The sequence below is a fragment of the Panthera onca genome, chromosome A3 (assembly GCF_046562875.1).
Source record: "Panthera onca isolate mPanOnc1 chromosome A3, mPanOnc1 haplotype 2, whole genome shotgun sequence".
NCBI classification, from domain to species: domain Eukaryota; kingdom Metazoa; phylum Chordata; class Mammalia; order Carnivora; family Felidae; genus Panthera; species Panthera onca.
The window spans coordinates 27,244,172-27,263,260 of NC_138341.1; the positions used below are offsets into that span (position 1 = coordinate 27,244,172).

The following is a 19,089-nucleotide window of genomic DNA, read 5'->3' on the forward strand; positions in this document are numbered from 1 at the left end:
AATGGCCATTCATTAAGCAAAGAGAAAACCTGTCTTATTAGCATCTTTCAAAATTGAGTTTCATATTCAAAAATCAACTTCAACAAAACAAGACGGCTTTCACTTGTCCATTTCATGAAACTTGCATCTTGGTAGGGCTTTTCTTCTAACATATTTTTATTTTTATAGAGTTGATCTTAATTATAGCCATTCCTGTTCACAGACAGGGCTAACAATGGAAAAATATCTCAGCGCTCACATCATCAAAGAGAGTTCTAATGAAATAATGTTGTTTTATACAGGTCATCAGAGAAGTAAAACAAATGTTGTCCTCTTATTAAGCTATTACCTCACCTCTTTGTTGAAAACATGAAACTGTGGAGAGTTAGAGTGTATCATTTTCATAAAATATTAGTTGCTGAAGAGCTCGTCTCCAGCAGGCATTCCACGTTATTTTTTCCTATTCATTCAAATCCAAAATATTGCTCATCTAAACTTTCTGTGTGTTAATCACTGGTACATTAAGTCTGAGACTGCAAGGCGCCCAGTAATTCACAACCATCTCAGGACTTGTTCACCTTAAGGTCACTTATTCAGTTCCCGAGCTGTGGTCATTAACACGAAGTCATCATCTCCTGTAACTGCACAGGATTAGTAAAAGGGAAAGCAAGAGATTTTACTTCAAGAATCTGGACTGAAAAGCCGCCAGATTTTTAGGCACTGGTTTTCTTTCCTCCCTCTTTACTATCTACAGTCTCATTGAAGTAGGGCACTAGGTTGTTGGTGAGAGCCTGTCGAAGGTTCTCCACCCCAAAAAGTGGCCCTGATCGGCGCAGCAATTGCACGAAATGCTCTGGGAGCAGAGAGGAGGGCCCATGGAGTCTACTGTGTGGGAGGTGTCCCTTGGGCTGATTCCTGATCAGCCTGGAGGAGTTTCTGACCAAAGCGGATAATGGAGAGACTTTCTAGTAGAGGCAGGGCATGGGGGGGGGGGGGGTGGTCCCATGTCATTGAGAAATGAAAGACCACGGGGTTTCAAGAAACTCTGGTATGCTGAGAGGGCTGGAGCATAAATTGGGAAGGAAGTGTTGGGCTAAGAACTCTGGCCAGATATTTAGCCAGGAGCCCAAGGAGGAAGGGTCCTCTGTGCTCAGTCATGGAGAGTGGTTGGTGTCCTCTAGCTAAGAAGATATAACTGAATATTCTGAGCAAGGGAGTCTCACTGACAGGTTTGCAGTTGTGGAGAATGGATGAGAGGGAGGGCAAAGCTGGGGATAAGAAATATGGGGGGGGATAGATAAGAGGGTATGATAGGGGAGGGACAGGGCTGAGGAGAGAGGGAGGCATGCCCCTAAGATTTCTGGCTGGGGTGACTGGTTGGAGTCTCTGATAAAGACAATGTAGGAGAACTGAAGATGAGGAGAAGGGTGATAATAAGTTCATTTATCATGAAAATGTCCCGTAGTATCAAATAAATGGTTTTCAAAGGACAGAGGTCAACCTTTGAGAAAGACTGGGGAATCACCAGTATATAATTGGTAATGTGAAGGATTTCTGAGTTTCTTTCCAGCCCTTAAATTCTGTGGCTCAGCAAATAATCTCTTAGGTAAATAACATTTCCGTAAGTCTAAAATTAACAGTGATCTGTGTTAAGTAATTTGATGATACTGTGTAGTTACTCTTACTGTTGTGATCAGTAAATAAATTGCCTTATGCTGACATTGGAAAGCCATCAGAACAGACTTACTGCATATCATCTTTGTATTAGATGTTGCAGGAGAGATTCATTTTTTTAGATGTGAAATAACGTCATTGAGTTTTTGGTTTAAGTTGAAGTAAGAGATGGAGGTAAAAAAACAAGGATAGAAATCAGAGAGATTTGTCAGTAAGCTCAGGAAGTGTGGCTTAGGAGGAATATAGTGAATTTGGTTTTAGGCTTGATGAGTTTGAGATTATACCAGAAGATGAAATGGGAATGATTAAGAATAGGAAAGATCTTCTGGCTAGAGATGAAGCTTTGGAATTCCTTCCAGGGACAATGGTAATTGAAGTCCAGATTGTCTGGAAAGGGTGGAACAAAGCAACACTGAGGAAGCAGCAGGTCCTAGGGAGGCCCAAGCCCTGGCAGACCCACCTTCAGGCTGCAAAAGGGTGAGGTCCAGCCAAAGCAGTTAAAAGTCCAACAAGAATTGGAGCATCCAGGTGGCTCAGTCAGTTAAGCATCCAACTTCGTTCAGATCATGATCTCGCAATTCATGAGTTCGAGCTCTGTGTCAGACTCTGTGCTGACAGCTCAGAGCCTGGAGCCTGCTTCGGCTTCTGTGTCTCCCTCTCTTTCTGCACCTCCCCCGTGCATTCTCTGTCTCTCTCTCAAAAATAAACATTAAAAAGTTTTAAAAGTCAAACAAGAATAATATTTCACTGTGGGATATGAAAGAGAGAGTTGAAGGTGGCAGCTGGCCAGCCTTGAAGGTCAAGGATGATGGTGATGACCGACTGGAAAATGACCATCAACTTTACTGACAGGTCAGCCTTTGGTGGCCTTTCTCAGAGGAGCTTCTTTGAATAAAGAGGGAGAAAGTGAGTTTGTAGGTCATGAAGGAAGAGGAGGAGAAATAATAGTGATAATAACGGTTGGCCTATATTTTCTGCTTCCCGTCACATGCCAGGCAATGTTATAAGCACTTTATACATGTTATTTTGTTGAGTCCTCACAGTAATTTTAGGACTATACCAATATCACTGGTAGTAGTATGGTTACTACTTGTTTTTACTGATGAGATAGGTGAGGAGCAAAGGCAGTGCGTGTAGATAGTTCTTTTGAGACATTTTGCAGCAATGGAATGAATGGAAAAGCACAGTAGGTGACATCATCAGTAAGTTAATGCTTTTCCAAGAGCTTTTAATATGTTTTTCTTTAATTTTAACATTTTTTTAATGTTTATTTATTTTTGAGAGAGAGAGAGAGAGAGAGGGAGAGAGAGAATGAGCATAGCGGGGGAGGGGCAGAGAGAGAGGGAGACAGAATCTGAAGCAGGCTCCAGGGCTCTGAGTTGTCAGCACAGAGCCTGATCTGGGACTTGAACCCACAAGCTGTGAGATCATGACCTGAGCCGAAGTCGGACGCTCAACCGACTGAGCCACCCAGGCGCCCCTGAAATTTTAACATTTTTGAAGTCAGTGAGGGTAGAAGTAACTGAGGATGCTTCAGGTAGGACTAGAGGGAGGAGAGACTGGTAAGGAGGGGAGAAAGAACTTTGGCCTTGAAAGGAGAAGGGACAGCTTTGTTTGTGTAGAGAAAATTAAGAAAAGTGGGTGGTCACTTATTTTTTACAATTCAAAAGTGATACAGTCTCTGAACTTACTCTTGATTATGTTAGAAAGTGAGGGAAGGAGATGAGACAGCCACCAAATAATTATTGCATTCATCTCTTTCTTCTAGAACATTTCTTGACTCGGAGTTAACAAATTTAGAAAGAGCAGGGGTGCCTGGCTGGCTCATTGGAAAAATTGCTCAACTCTTGATCTCAGGGTCGTGAATTCAAGCTCCATGTTGGGTGTAGAGATTACTTAAAACTTTAAAGAAAAGTGAAGAAGAGGAAAGTTCAGTGTTTTTAACTCCTCCAAACTAAATTCTGTCAAGGGCTGCATATCATTTTTTTTAACCATTTGCTATCTTCCCATGCATTTGGATGCAGTAATTGCATTTTCTTAATTGTTTCTCCAAAAGCCTATATTTGGGGACCATGTAATCCAAAGGCAGAAAGGACAGAACCCAACAGAGGGAAATGTGGAGTGTGGCTGTAACAAGGAGAAGGGGGATGAGAACAAAAGGGAGAAGTAAATTAGTCACTGTAACGATAAAAAAGTATATCTCAAAGTCTGTTTATAGGTTTATAATTGAGACATCACTTTTATGAGAACATTTTTATTGGGGAAAAAAGGCTCAGGACCACTACCATCATGTTTATAGGGAACACAGTGAATTTACAAGTCGGCCACTGCTAGTTAGTTGGAGCAGATTGATGCTTAGGACCTTAAGTGACTCTAACTTGGTGACAGCAGATATTCTCTTGTGAATAAGTCAAGACAGGCTGGTTACTCTGCTGAACTCATCAGATTCTCTGTCTTCCTCGCCCTCCTCCCACTCCTTCTCTCCTCCCTTCCTGGGAATGCTGTTGAGACTTGACCAAGGTCATCTGTAGGGTTGAGTGAGAAACAGCCAGGCAGGTCAGGGCTTCTGTTGGCCCCACCTCCTCAGATAGAACTGTGAGCATGGGCCACGATCCAAAAAGGTGACCACACTTTCACGTATTTCCCTTGTAGGGGAGTATACTGTCCTTGGAAATAAAGGGTAGAAAACATGTAGAAAATATGACCATGGCAATTACAGCAGTCATTTCCGTTTGAAAACATTTCCTGAGGCAAAGTAAATGTTTTCTCACAGAGCCCAACATTTGTCTATGAAGACATTTTCATCAAAACATTTTATTGATATGTAAAATGTTTTAAAAGTTCATTCTGTGTAAACATGATCATCTCATGCTAACCGGGGTGTGCTGAGCACCTCTGTCTATCCATTAATATCTGGTGTTTGTCAGTCTGTGCTTTGTGTCTGATGTCAGATGTCTTTTTTGCAGATATTGATGAATGTGTAAACAACACTGTTTGTGACAGTCACGGGTTTTGTGACAATACGGCTGGCTCCTTCCGCTGCCTCTGTTATCAGGGCTTTCAGGCCCCACAGGATGGGCAAGGGTGTGTGGGTGAGTTTTTAGATTTCTTTCCCCAACGTGTTTCACATCCCCTCTCCCCCACTTAAATGTAATCAACAGCAGGAGAGGTTGTAATAAACAAGGTAATTTGGGCAGAATTCATCATCATTTGATTTTGTCACACAATTTTGGGGATGCGCAGAAGGATGGCTTCTGAAATTGTTCAGGACATTAAGAACTAGAGAAGTAGGGCTTGGAATTTCACATATATTAAAAAAGAACATCTGTTGAAACTCAGCTGCGGGTTCGGAGCCCTTCTGGAAGAGTCCCTCCTGCACAGGAAATAGTCTGGTGTGTGGTGTAGCTTGTCTGTCTTCAAGATGTACCTCCTTAGGCGGTGTATTTAAGGAAAAGTGTTGGCAAGAGTTTCATTTTCCAGGAATGACACCCGTAAAATGATGCTTCGGATTGTGCAACTATATTTCTTTGGTCTGTCTGGGATTGACGGAGCTGGAAGGAATCTTGAATATCATCAGATGTCCTAGAACAGGATCCAGCCCATGCTCAGATAGACAACATATTTCATATTTCATTTTCTGATCACCTCTGATTTTTTTAATTAAAAAAAAAATTTTTTTTTAGATTTATTTATTTTTGAGAGACAGTGAGACAGAGCATGAGCAGGGGAGGGACAGAGAGAGGAGACACAGAATCTGAAACAGGCTCCAGGCTGCGAGCTGTCAGCACAGAGCCCGACACAGGGCTCAAACCCACGAACCGTGAGATCATGGCCTGAGCCAAAGTCAGACACTTAACTGAGTGAGCCACCCAGCCACCCCAGCTCTGAGTTCCTTAAATAGCGTTCATTGGGAAACATTTGCAATTAGAACCATTAAATGAGAAAGAAGATAGGTTAAATTCAGAACATCACAGACAATCAGACTTTTTCTTTACCCTTACTCTGTTCATTTTCACAGCAGATAACATCTGAGGAGGAGTTAGCAACTTCTTAGTTTGAACATCTGCAATTAAAAGCATTAATTCATTTCCTGTGCAGATGAAACGGGGAAAGCAAAGTCGATTTGGAGGTTTAGTGATGAAATCGCTCACTTGAGTAGTCACGGCTTTTAAACCAGCACTGTCATAATTGCTAGTTCCAACTCCGACTTTAATCTCCTTTGCGCTAAAATACAGGCCATAAAAATTGTGTAAATATTTTGACTAAACAGGTCCTGTGATCTGGCTCCCACTTCTCAGCCTCACTGCCTCCTTCTGCACCTTTTACAACCACTTGTGGTTGCCCATGCAACTGTGAAGTCACTGGGCTGTTGTTTGCTCCTTTTGCCGGGAAGGGAAGAGCCTCCCGACCTCCCCTTGCTTGCCTGGGCTCATCCCACTTACTCCTGAAGATACTTTCACTCTTCTCCCAGACACTGTCCCTGCTCCATCATCTCTCTCAAGCTCAGCTCTGACCCCTCCTTCTGCTTCCAGCATACCTTCAGCAGGTGCAATCATAGTATTTATACACTTTAGGGGGAATTGTCTGTCTGTGTGTCCTGCCTCAGCCACCTTCCTCAAGGCCTCAAGATCCTGTGGTTGAGAGCCTTGTCTGTCTCCCCTGCCCGGGACTAATGTTTGGCCTATTGTGTGTGCGCAGTAAATTTTAACTGTTGCATGATGAGATATATTAGGTGTCGGGCCACTGACATCACGCAGCTCCTGAACCCCCAATTAATGTTCACTTCTAACCAGTCAGATGAGTGCACCAAACCCATCTTGACATGTCATTTCAGCCTACAAAACACCACCGTTAGAGAAGGAATATTTGTTATCATTTTATTGGGCTTCAGAGGTGTCATTTTATTTGCTCATTCACTCTCAAGAATATTAACTGAGCACCTAATATATGTACTTCATGCTGGGTGTTCTGTAGAATTTAAGAGTTGAATCAGCCCTGAGACCAAAATTTGGCCATGCTGTTTCCTCTTCTTGGATCCTTCCTGCACCCTCACTTCCCCCAAATCCCCACCAGCTCTGCTTGTTACCCACTCATCCTTCATTTGGAACTTGGCTCCAATATCCTTTCCCTAACCCACCCCTTCACGTAAGGTCCACTGCTCCATCTGTTGTGGCCTGTGAGATGATCTGGTTGACTTCCCTGACTTGACTGTAAGCTCCATGAAGACAGGAGTCAGGCCATCATTTCCCCAGTGCCTGGCCCAGCGACACAAACTAGAAAATATTTTTGGATTGAGTAAATTCATTCTGGTGGGAGAGATCTCAATAGTCGTGTAAATGATACATGCTAGAAAGTAGAAAGTCCCACTTGACATTTACCAAATTGATAAGTATGAACTGGCACATTTCTAAAGTCAATTTTTCTGGTCTAAATTATGACTGTCTGGGTTGATTAAATATGCCAACTCTCTGCTTTCCTTCATGTTATAATACCTTTTCATAAGCAAAACCCAGCTTATTAGGTTAATATCTGTTTATATACAAAGTGAAATGGAAAACTGAGGTAATTATCCAAATAAGTCAAGATACATAAACTTTTTGTCCAATTAACTGGGTATAGCAGGTGAAAATAAGATCTTTTCCCCTGAATGATTTGGGTAATTGCTCAAATATTTAACTTTGTATAAACCATCTCAGAGCACGCTCACGAAAGCTGATGTTTGTACATGTTTAATGCATAAAATACATGAGCATTTCAGATGTCAAGTCAGGTACTTTGTTGAATTGGACATTCATTAATAAAATTTCTTTGAAAGATACCAGGTAAGAGGTAGTATTGGGCAAGGTCAGACATTAGGATTAGCCTTTTTTTAGGGCTATGTGTTTGTATAATATCGAATAAAATGTACTCATTAGTAGATTCCTGGACTGTGTTTTAATTAAGTATAAAGTCCAGATGAAAAACACTTAGCAAAATAGAAATTACACTGTGGAACACCCACAGAATTTTTAGAGGCACGGTCAGTGATAAGTTATTGGAACACTTTGTTTCATGCGAATGATTAATGTATGCTGGCAAATATTTACAGGGGTCTTTCCTTTATTCCCCAAAGGGATACACAACCTGAATTCTGGTTGTAGAATTATGGACATCTTGGCGGCTAGAGAACTGTATTTTTAGTTATATGAGTAGATTTAAAGCAATGTTTTTAACGAATGTATGAAATGTTATTTCTGAAGTGCCAGTTTTGCTAATATTCCTTGAATTTAAAACAGAGTACATTGTCATTTCATTTAAGACCTCATTATGTCAAAAGTTGAGGAAGAGAAAGTTACATGGTCAGAGTGTACATGCAATGCTTGATTCCTTTAAAGAGGAATTGGAATTTGGAAACGTTGCTTTGTGTTTTCACGGTCCTTTTACACAAACCAAACTGTGCAGCCTGGCCTTTAGGAGCCCCTTCCCCAGAATACTAGAAGGGTTTGATTGCTCCCTGGGGACCATTTGTGACCAGTGGCCACCACAAGCCCTGGTGCAGCTGGTAAAACAGAGAGCTGTCAGGGGTGAGGCACACACCTGACTTGATCTGTGCTCCCTTTTCCAGATGTGAACGAGTGCGAGCTGCTCAGTGGGGTATGTGGTGAAGCCTTCTGTGAAAATGTGGAAGGGTCCTTCCTTTGTGTGTGTGCTGATGAAAACCAGGAATACAGCCCCATGACCGGGGAGTGTCGCTCCCGGGCCTCGGGAGGTAAGTCACAGTGGCTCCTCCTGGGGACTTGTACCTACACTGGTTTGGGCCAAACACTCTGGGAGTGAGGTAAGAAATAACCGAATGTTCTGGCACACTGCTGTCTCTGGAAGCTTCCATGCTTTTTCCAAGCCTGCCTTATCAGTGAATTAGGATGTGGTCAGTGACAACTCTGAGCTAGATGGCCTCTCTTGTGCTTTCCAACCCAGAGACGCCATGTGTAGGGTAAAGGATCCAAAATGATGAGAACATTCACTGGGAATTGCTTAAAACTCAGAGAGAGCCATCAGCTCAGGGTTTAATATGGCATCATCTCATTAGGTTGCATAATCTTTCTTTCTTGGCCCTTGGAGAAACGTGTCTTGACACTTCTCTAAATTAAAAGCAACATATAGGCCTCTCAGGATCTACAAAGACTTCCACTTGGAATACTTAAGGTGTTTTTTCAGAAATTGGCCCAGAGAGTGGCTGTGTTTGCGTTCATTTAAAATTTGATTTAGTCTGTGTCGTCAGGGCACGAATTGAAATGGAGAACTGATGGTTTTCCAGATAAATTAATCAACTTCCAAATCACTCTCTTAGTTTGTGCCATGTAGCTATAGCCTGGTTATATTTTAACGAAAGCAAAAGACCAAATGATTACTTGAGAGCCAAATAAAATGAAACATTGGCCATTTGACTTTCTTGCTCAATCTCGGTTGTTTTTATCCATGTGTCTAAGAGTGCTCTCACTCTTCTCAACAGGGCACACTTGTTCTGTATGAAATAACCATCTTTGCAAGTAAAAGGAAATGCAATTTAAAAATATCTTCACATACACATATTCTTCTTAATTGTTAGATATAGAGGGGAAGGGTACAGAATTACAGAATTACACAAAAAGACAATATAATGTGTAATTCAAAAACACTGTCTGTGAGGGGGAAGAGGTGATGTATTGCTGGAGGGAGGGGTTATTCCTCGTTCTAGTGACCACCTCTGTGACACATGAGCTGTAGCGAGAAGACTTTTCATCTTAGTTGTTCCTAAAATAGCAAAAACAAACACACAGTTAAAAACCTGGCTGGCCCATAATGCGATTGGTTAAGTAACTGCCTTTTCCTATTTGTCTTTAGTTCCGTAGAGGAGTGCCTCACCCATGGTATGATGGTGAATTTACAGTATTTGACTGAAAGATTATAGTATTATAGCATCATTATTATAGTAGAGTATAGTGTACTATATTATAGTATTATAGTATTTGACTGAAATAATTCACATATCATCATATTGTACACTCATTAAATGATTCCTACGAACGTTACGTAGTCCAGATAAATGCATATAGTACAATGTTAAGTCACAAAATGGGCTGTTCCAGTGATTACAGTCTGTGGCAGGAGGGAAGAGGAGGACACATAAAATAGATAATTATTGGAATTAATGGAAATTTTAGCCTTTTCTTTTATTTTCTAAATTTCTTATACTACCTCAAATTGGAATAACCATGGTGGTCTGCGATTTTCCAGCTGTGTAAGCTTGGGCATATCATTCCACATTTATGAGGTTTGGTTTTCTCACTTGTAAAATAGAAAGGTTTTATTTACCTCACAGAATTTTATGATTTAAAAAAAAAAAATCCTATATGTAAAAGGCATTTGTTAATGGCAGAGTACTCTATGAAGTATTAAAATAGTAAGCTATGATCCAAATACTTAAGGGATATCTATTTCTCATCCTTTTATGATCTGTTCTGAAATGGTGGACCTTTTTAACTATGTTTTTTCCTAGATAGGTATTTTTTTGCTGGAATGTTTCAGCAACATCAGGGAATGGTTCATTCACTTCACGTAGATTCAGTTTAGGTAAATGTCTGGGATCCTAAAGTTTGTTCATTTCTTGTTTTGGAGATTAATAGTACCTTAATAGGATCGTGAGACCATCTGAATCATATTTGGTGAACTGGAGTAGTTCATCATAAATGGCTTCTTAGGGACGCCTGCGTGGTGTAGTTGGTTCAACATCTGACTCGTGATTTTGGCTCAGGTCATGATTTCACGGTTTGTGGGTTCAAGCCCCGCCATCAGGCTCTGCACTGATGATGTAGAGCTTTCTTGGGGTTCTTTCTCACTCCCTTTCTCTCTACCCTCTCTCTTTCAAGATCTCAAATAAATAAACTTGAAAAAAAATTTTTTTAACTGCTGCTTAAAACTGTCCAGTGATTCATTTTGTAAGCTTTGTTCCTCATCTCCTATTTTTAAGCTTTTCTTTAATAAAGTCTCTAACATTTGCTTTGCCTTTTTCCCTCCGTTAGAGTCCTTGCTCTCATCGACTGACTGACTCTTTCTGGAAAGTTCTTCCAGTCAGAATTCACTAAGTACTGTCCTGCGTTTTTAAAGAACTTGGTTTTGAATACTCAGCTTCATAAAGCTGCCAATAGATACATAGTTTCTCCTTCCTCTTTGTATCTAATCTTTTCTTTTATGGTTTCTTACATATTTTCCCCATAGTTCTCTGGCTTCTGCTAAATATTATACATACCCAGTTGTTTTTATTGGTCCATGTCAGTATAATCTGACTAATTTATCTTGTTTCTGGCAGCTCTACCATACCTCAATCTGCAGAGTTCCTGGCGAACTGTAACTGATTATATGCAGCCTTCAGATTGTCTATGATGATATCTTCATCTGAGCAATTCTCTGTCAGGGTCCTGAGAGGCAGGCCAGCTGTCAACTGCAGGAGGAGACTTCTCTGCCCGACTTGAGCAGGGCTGTTTAATTGACCTGCCATTTGAAAAGGCATTTGAAGCTAGGAATCCTGGAAAAGATAATATAGTTTCTAAATATTTAAATTTTCACTTAAAGCGTATCAATGTACATTCATTTGCCAATCTTTGAAGGAGGGCCGAGAACTTGTTTTGAGTACAAGTCCACTCTTAAGAGTCCTGCATGGCTTGTCTCGCATAAACTACATTACGCATGATCTCCACCACCTACTTTAAAGGGAGAAAGAATTTAAAGGCCTTTGCCAAGTACGTGAGTGTAAAATTCCTCTAGATTTTTATCGTTTTTCTCAATTTTTGTGTAGTTGTCTTTTTTTAACGTTTATTTTTGAGAGAGAGAGGCAGAGACAGAGACAGAGCATGAGCAGGGGAGGGGCAGAGAGAGAGGGAGACACAGAATCTGAAGCAGGCTCTGGGCTCTGAGCTGTGAGCACAGAGCCTGATGCAAGGGCTCGAACTCACAAACCGGAAGATCATGACCTGAGCCGAAGTCGGATGCTTAACTGACTGATCCACCCAGGTGCCCCTACAGTTGTCTTATCCACACCTAATTTGATAGCGTTCCATTTACTGAATCAACTTTAGTCTTTAACTCGTTCTATAAACAACTCCTCGCAATTCATACTTTATTGGTATATATACTGTTTAATTATATAATTACAGTAATTAATACACTGGCACAGAATGTTTGAGAATAATCACAGATGAGTCTTGGTCAGCATACAGCTCAGCATGTGAGAGCAGGAAATGTGTGCTTCTGCCCAAGAGCAGCTTCCTGGCTGTGAGCATTCCACCTGCTGTGGGCACAGGCCTGGGTGCCTTTCAGAGGGCAAGAGAACATTGGTTAACGCAACAAGTTGGTTAAATGGGGGCCATCTAGAAGAGTTTGTATCCTACTCTAATCAAAGGATCTGCCGTTACACAGAACAAAACTTTTTATACCAAATTTAAGTGAGGGTTTTTAACAAAGATTCAGAATAATTTCACTATATACATTCTAGACCGACAGCTCAGATCTCATCCTTCCTGAAAAGTAATTTGGAAAGGAAAGATGAATTTGCAAGAAAGATGAATTTTACTAAGCTGCTAAATTTCCCCAGTCGGAGGGGATCCCACCAATGAGCAGTAGCACAATCCACAGTGGTATCGTACTGAGGACAGAACAGGAGCCAAGGGGTGATGTCAGGAAAGCAGATTGTGGATCAGTGCACAGAATTTTCCAATAACTAGGGATAGGTAATGGTCATGAAATTACGGGTGTTTCCCTAGACGTGTCCCAAAACAAGTGGGATACCCACTGGTCGAAGGGTACCCCCTTCCCAGCACGGTATCGTACCAGGTAGCCTTTATGGTACTTTTGAATTTTAATGTCCTAGGGTTTTTGTTTCTAAACTACTTCTTGGCTCCCACCTAATATTTTTTAGGTCTGGTCTAATGGTTTTCACTGCCTGGGCCTTTGGCCACTGATTTACATTGTTGTACATTGCCTAAAAGCACCTGCAACAGAAAGAACTAAAAAATGTCCATGCCACTCATCACGTGTAAGAGGGTATGGATATGAAATACAGCCTGATGCTTTTATTTTCTCAGTGCCTGTGATAATTGCTCCATAAAAACTTTATGTCCTCGGGCACTCTAAAAGAAGCAGTAAATATGTGGTCTTGGCAACTGCAGCCTTCAAGCCTTACCCACAGAATGCTGCTCTCTGTCTTGATTGGTGCACAGAGGAGACTCTGGGGTAGGAACTGAGCTTATTTTTAAAACAGAAGGTATAAGGAAAAGAACACAAAAAAGATATATGTTATAATCGAGGCAGGTATTCCTCACTTGAAGAAAAGCAAATAAACGAGATCAGAAATTATACAACATAAACTGGAGTGATTATTTGCATTGTAGAAGAATTGTTCTTTATGCAGTTTATTGCAGCATTTTCTTAAATATCCATTTTTCTCTAATGTATTTGAGAGCTTATTCTCACATCACAAGGTAGAGCCTAGGCTTCTACAACTAGGAAGCACCTTCATGGTTTTCTAGCCCAGCTCCTGTATTTACCTGTCAGGAAGCCGAGGCCCAAGGAGAAACTGAATGCTCTTCTTAGGGTCCCACAGCTAGGGCTGTGCGGGAACCTAACCCCGGGATCTTTTCCACTTTGCCATTCCCCTTCTCGAGGCCGATGACCCCATGACTAACAATTGGCTTCCTGGGGCACCTGGTGGCTCAGTTGGTCCGGCCTTTAGTTTTGGCTCAGGTCGTGATCTCTGGGTTCATAGGATCAGGCCCCATGTGGGGCTCTGTATCAGGAGTGCAAAGCCTGCTTGGGATTCTCTCTCCCCCTCTCTCTCCACCCCTCCCCTGCTCACACTCTCTGTCTCTCTCTAAAAATAAATAAATAAACTTTTTTTTTTTTTTTTTTTTTCAACGTTTTTTTATTTATTTGTGGGACAGAGAGACAGAGCATGAACGGGGGAGGGACAGAGAGAGAGGGAGACACAGAATCGGAAACAGGCTCCAGGCTCTGAGCCATCGGCCCAGAGCCTGACGCGGGGCTCGAACTCACGGACCGTGAGATCGTGACCTGGCTGAAGTCGGACGCTTAACCGACTGCGCCACCCAGGCGCCCCAAACATTTTTTTTTAAACTGGCTTTCTTTTTGAAAAAAAAATAATGCATGTGATTTTATTTAAAACAATGCATATTCTTCTCAGAAAATTGGCTTATACGAAAATATATCAAAAATGAAAATCCCCCACAGTGGCACCACCCAGGAATAATCTCTGTCACTGTGCTGGCCTCCAGATTCTTTGATGGGGACCTCCAGGCTCCACCTACCTCCACAGAACTGTCCCCCATTTGATCCAGGGCCCCCAGGCTTGTCTGCGCAGAGCGCCTTTCCCTTGGGCCAGTGGAGAGCACCTACATGCTAAAGCCATTCGTCTCGCTGCTCATTCCTTCTTGTGAAACAACTGACCGTGGTTTCCCGTCTTCCCTCCTCCTGCTTTCCTTCTGATTGATTTAGGACATTCCTTCCCCCATCCTCCTCCCTCTTGCTCTGGTCTTTTTCTTTCTCGTTTCCAGACTCTTTTTCCTCAGCCCATTCCTTAAATAATAATGTCCCGGGGAGTTGCATGTTTAGGCCTCTTTTTACTCTCTGTTCTTCTCTTGGGATATTTAATCGTCTTCTCTGAGTCAACTCTTACTTACGTGATACAGCCTGCCAAGTATCTTCTGCCTCTGCCTCTGTCCTCAGAGCCACACTCCTATTTCCAGCTGCCTATTATTGGCCCTTTCTCCCAGGGTGTCTTGTCAGAGTATCTGCCTGAAATTATCCCCAAACCAAATTCATTACCATCCCTTCTCCAACCTGTGTTCACTCATTAATTGCCAAACATCAGTCCTGGGAATCCTGACATCACACCTTAATTTTTCTCCCCATTCCTCCAAGCCTCCAGAACATTCTGCCAGTTCTATCTCAACAGTGTCCTTCAGCTCTCCCTGCTCCTGTGTTACCAGTGCCCTGGGCCAGTCCTTCAACAACTCTTACCTGGACCATGGCGGTAGCTTCCTGACTTCCCTCCATCCCACCGATTCCTCTTCCTTGCTGTTGCCACCATTGATGTTTTCAAAACATGAATCTGGTTTTATATTTATTTTTATTCAAGGTTTTATTTAAATTCCGGCTCGTTAACATTCAGTGCAACACTAGTGTCAGGTGTAAGATGTAGTGATTGATCACCACCTACAACACCCAGTGCTCATCACAAGTTTTAGCTGCTTATTGCTGCCTACAGCGTGAAGTCCAAAGTCATTGGCAGGGCAGCAGGACCCTTATACTCTGCCTTACTCATCTTTGCATCCCCTGTAACCTTGCTCACTGCCTCACCTATGGCAGACACTCACTACCTCTTGAATCAAACTGCGTCTTGACATTCAAGAGTGTATCCCCTCTGTATTTATGGTGTCATTCCCAGCTAGTTCTGTAGAATTAAGTACTGATTCGTTTTATCCGAGATAGATTGGAGGCCACAGTTGAATGAGGAATGATCTATTTATACTTCCTTGTAGGGCGGATGGTTCCTTCATGTCTTTCGGTTAAATAACAAGTAGAACAGAAGAATGAAAGCGTTTCCCTGCTGTCAAGGGACACGTGTAAATCATCCTCCTGATTCTGACAATTGAACTCAAAGAGCATCCTTGTTCTCCTCCTAGAGAGGTCCGCTACAGGTTTTATGTACGTACGTATTTTTTTAAAGGCAGGAAACCACATATAATATCATTGAACTGTTACATTTGGCGGAGTAGGGTTTTTTTTATGTGTTTAGTTAACCTGTAAAATAAATTAACATTGAGACAGTTTTTTAAAAATAATTTCTGATTAGAAAAAAAGACCTTCGATAGGAAAAAAAATGAAAGACAGTGAGAGCATAGTATTTAAAATGCAAACATTGTAAAATGCCATAAAACTCCTGAGGTCTTACTGTGTATTTGTAATAGATCTATACTATAAATGTAGGTAAGGCTAGGGATAACATACTCATTTGTTGGGGAAAAAAGTTGAATCAGGTTTCTTCCCACGTTCAAAGAGCATAGAAGAATTTACTAATTACCAAACTGTGCTTTTACCTTTATGAAATTTTTTACTTGCTATATATAAGATGTAAAATAACATCTGAGTTTTTAAGTGAGGAGATGTCCGTGTTTGAATGAACTGATGGCAGTTGATGCAAGTGACAGACTCCAACTGGATATGAGCCATTGCATGTTCTTGAGACAGGAGATGCCCACACTGGTGCGGCAGCAGTCATTTGGGGCCCTGGCATTTGCTATAAATATGGCCCAACGAGGAGGGGTTGGTACATTTCCTTTAAACATTTCCTGATATTTTACCTGTCACCTCAGATGTGGCATTACTGTCCCAGTCATCTTCACAGGCCCTCACAATGCACCTGTGACAGCGTTTTGCCACGACGCTTGCTGTTGTGACATCCTGCCTCTTCTCTGTCTCCACGGGCGCCACCTGCTCACACGTCTCTGTGTGTCACACCCGTTTTTCTTTCTCCACGGAACGTCCTTCTTCTTTCAGGAGCCTCCTCTTTCACCCCGGTCTTGTTCTGACATTCCCGGTGTCCAGTACTGTCTCCATGAATCACAGGCTTTCTCCCCACCTGCCCAGCCCCAGCCTGTTGTTATCTCAGGCTCACTTCCCCTGTTCTCTTCTGTTCCTTTGCTGGAAAAAGAAACAAAAACAAAGAACCTTCATTCAACCTGGCTGGTATTTATTGCCTGCGTTTTAAGTTGAGGCCATGAGGTGAGTCTCAGTGGCATCGTCCTCTACCCAGTGCCTAAATCAGGAACACGGCTGTCGCTTGTTGCATGACAGTGCCTCCCGGGCTCTCTGTCACCTTCAGTGACTTCCTTCGCAGACCACTGCTCCCCTCACCCCGCTCTGCCCAGACCTGAGTACAGTCGTCCTTCTTATTCCTCCTCACCCCTGTCCACCTTGTCTCCTGTCCAGTTTCTCTAGTTATTTTTGAAGAAGTTGGTTCACATGTCAGCTCTCCAGGCAGCCTTCTGTGGTAGCCCTGCCCACCCTATCCCTGTGGAGTGTGGCTTAGGCGCCCTACACTTGCTCCCTTAGCGTTGTCACAGCCTGACTCCCCCATCTGCTTGACTTAAGGACAGGAACTGGGTGGAGGAGTCCTCTTCCAAGTGCTTTTTCTCTTACGCTTGGCTTTCTAATCTCTTGACTTGGTCCATATCTTTACCATCAAGGTTACCATCTGTTCCCATTCTCCCTTTTTCCTTGCATTCATTCCTGTTCAGCCCACTCCTATTGTCCGTGCTTGTTTTCTGAAACTCAACAATGGCTGTCTCCTGAATTCCACCTAAAAGACACACACTTTCGGGACATCTGGAGGGCTCAGTTGGTTAAGCGTCTGACTCTTGATTTCGGCTCAGGTGATGGTCTCATGGCTCGTGGGGTCAAGTCTCACATGGGGCTCTGTGCTGACAGTGCAGAGCCCGCTTGGGATTCTGTCTCTCCCTCCCTCTTTCACTTGTTCTCAAACTCGTTCTTGCATTCTCACTTTCTCTCAAAATAAATAAACTTGAAAAACACACACACTTTTTATTTTTCAAGTCTTGGAGAAAACTAGGAAAAAAAGGAAATATGTGAATTTTCAAGTTCTCTTTTATTCCTTCTTAGAATATTATGCTAAAAATTCTTTTCCCATAAAAAACAGGAGTTGGGGCGCCTAGGTGGCTCAGTGGGTTAAGCGTCTGATTTCAGCTCAGGTATCAGGCTCTGTACTCACAGCTCAGAACCTGGAACCTGCTTCGAATTCTGGGTCTCCCTTGGTCTCCCTCTCTCTCTGCCCCTCCCCTGCTTGTGCTCTGTCTCTCTCCCTCTCAAAAATAAATAAACATTAAAAAAAATAATGAAAAGCAATAAAAAACATGAGTTGGTATAAAACATTAGTGCCTATGGTGATTTTAAAATAAAAAACGGAATAAAGCTTTGTGAATGATTGAGTTGAAAGTAATTTATTGAACATTACCAGGGTCAGAGTTAGATAAATTGATGCCTTCTTAGGACTCTAGCAGGTGTTTTACTTGGAGGCATTGTTTGCTCATGGGTATTTGCTCATGGGTCTTTGGTCATTGTCGTAAACCTGACTGTCCCAGAAAGGTATGAAGAAGATTAGCTCATAAAAGCCTTCAGAATACTTTGCAAATGGAAATTGAAAGACAGGGGCCCATTTAGAATGCTCGTGTCTCCCTTAATTAGAAAAATGTTACAGATTTCCTCAACCTGACAGCAAGGCTAAGATTAGACCGAAGGAAACCATCCTCTAAATGAACACCACATCTTCTTCTTTCTGAGGAACCAAGAGAGAAGATGTTTCTAGAAAGTGCTCTTCATAAGTGGCACCATATGACTCAATCCATGACTTTCTCTTCAGAGCCAGGGAACATGATTATACTCTATGTGACCTGGTGGCTAAACTCTACACCAGCAAGGATTATCTGCTGTCCCCTCCCCATTTGTCTCAAAGAAGTTAAAAAATAAATAAATAAAACAAACTCATGCTAGTTGAGATGCTAAGAAGCTGAGCCCCATAGAAGAGGTTTCAGAAAGGCAACAGGCATGAGACATTGGACCCAACCTAAATCGTCTCTTCTGGAAAGTAAGGATGCTTTGTAACCTGCACATACTGTTTCATGGAGTTGCTCTGTGGATCACAAGAAAGGGCCTCTGTAAAAATTGTTTCAGAAACATGTGTAAAAGTTCAAAAAACTCACTTCTTACCATGTTCCATACCCTAGGATTAGACTATGCAAATTGCTGTTTATACATAGATGTGATGCCAACCTCTTAATAAAATTGAAAAAGCAAATCCGAAGATACCAGAGGAGAGGTAGTATATTTCTTAGAAGTCTGTGGCATGGGGTATGTAGTATGGCTCATGTTACTTATAAAATCTTTAATAAAAATAAAATTTATTCTTTTTAATGCCTGGCACTTTACTATCCATTGATTAGATCTTTTAAAATTGCTTGGCAATTTAACCATTCTTCCTGTGGCAGCAAGTGACCTAAACTCATAGAGATTCTTTAAAGAAATCACATTGCATTGTGTTTACTGATGAGTTTTCCCCCCAGTGGAAAAATGCTCTAGGAAGTTAGTTATTTAAAGGTTAGAAAGATAGGGAAATTGCTGTTGTTTCACAAAATGACCTTTGTGGACTGGTTTTTTTGAAAAGAATTTGCATCTCTTTCCAAACACAGATGAGGGCCTGACTAACCCCCAATTTCAGCTGTATAAACATTGAGCTTTCAAACTGCTGGGATAAAAAACAAGACTTGTAACAACCGATGTAAAACCTGAGTAATAGGATGATATTACTGGTTGTCTCCCTTATGCAAAAAC

General features: G+C 41.8%; 1 protein-coding gene across 9 annotated transcripts in view; it reads left to right on the forward strand.

The window, feature by feature from the left end:
• The window catches only part of LTBP1 (latent transforming growth factor beta binding protein 1), a 401,303-nt gene that overhangs the window by 347,735 nt on the left and 34,479 nt on the right, over window positions 1-19,089 (forward strand). For 5 of the 9 annotated variants that reach the window (XM_060652189.3, XM_060652216.3, XM_060652199.3 and 2 more), the window contains 2 exons: window positions 4,620-4,745; window positions 8,258-8,401. The exons of 1 other annotated variant lie outside the window; for it this stretch is intronic. In XM_060652189.3, coding sequence (XP_060508172.1) covers window positions 4,620-4,745; window positions 8,258-8,401 — 270 coding nt within the window. The remainder of the gene's footprint in view (window positions 1-4,619; window positions 4,746-8,257; window positions 8,402-19,089) is intronic. 3 more of the 9 variants (XM_060652208.3, XM_060652261.3, XM_060652269.3) reach the window with 1 other exon arrangement.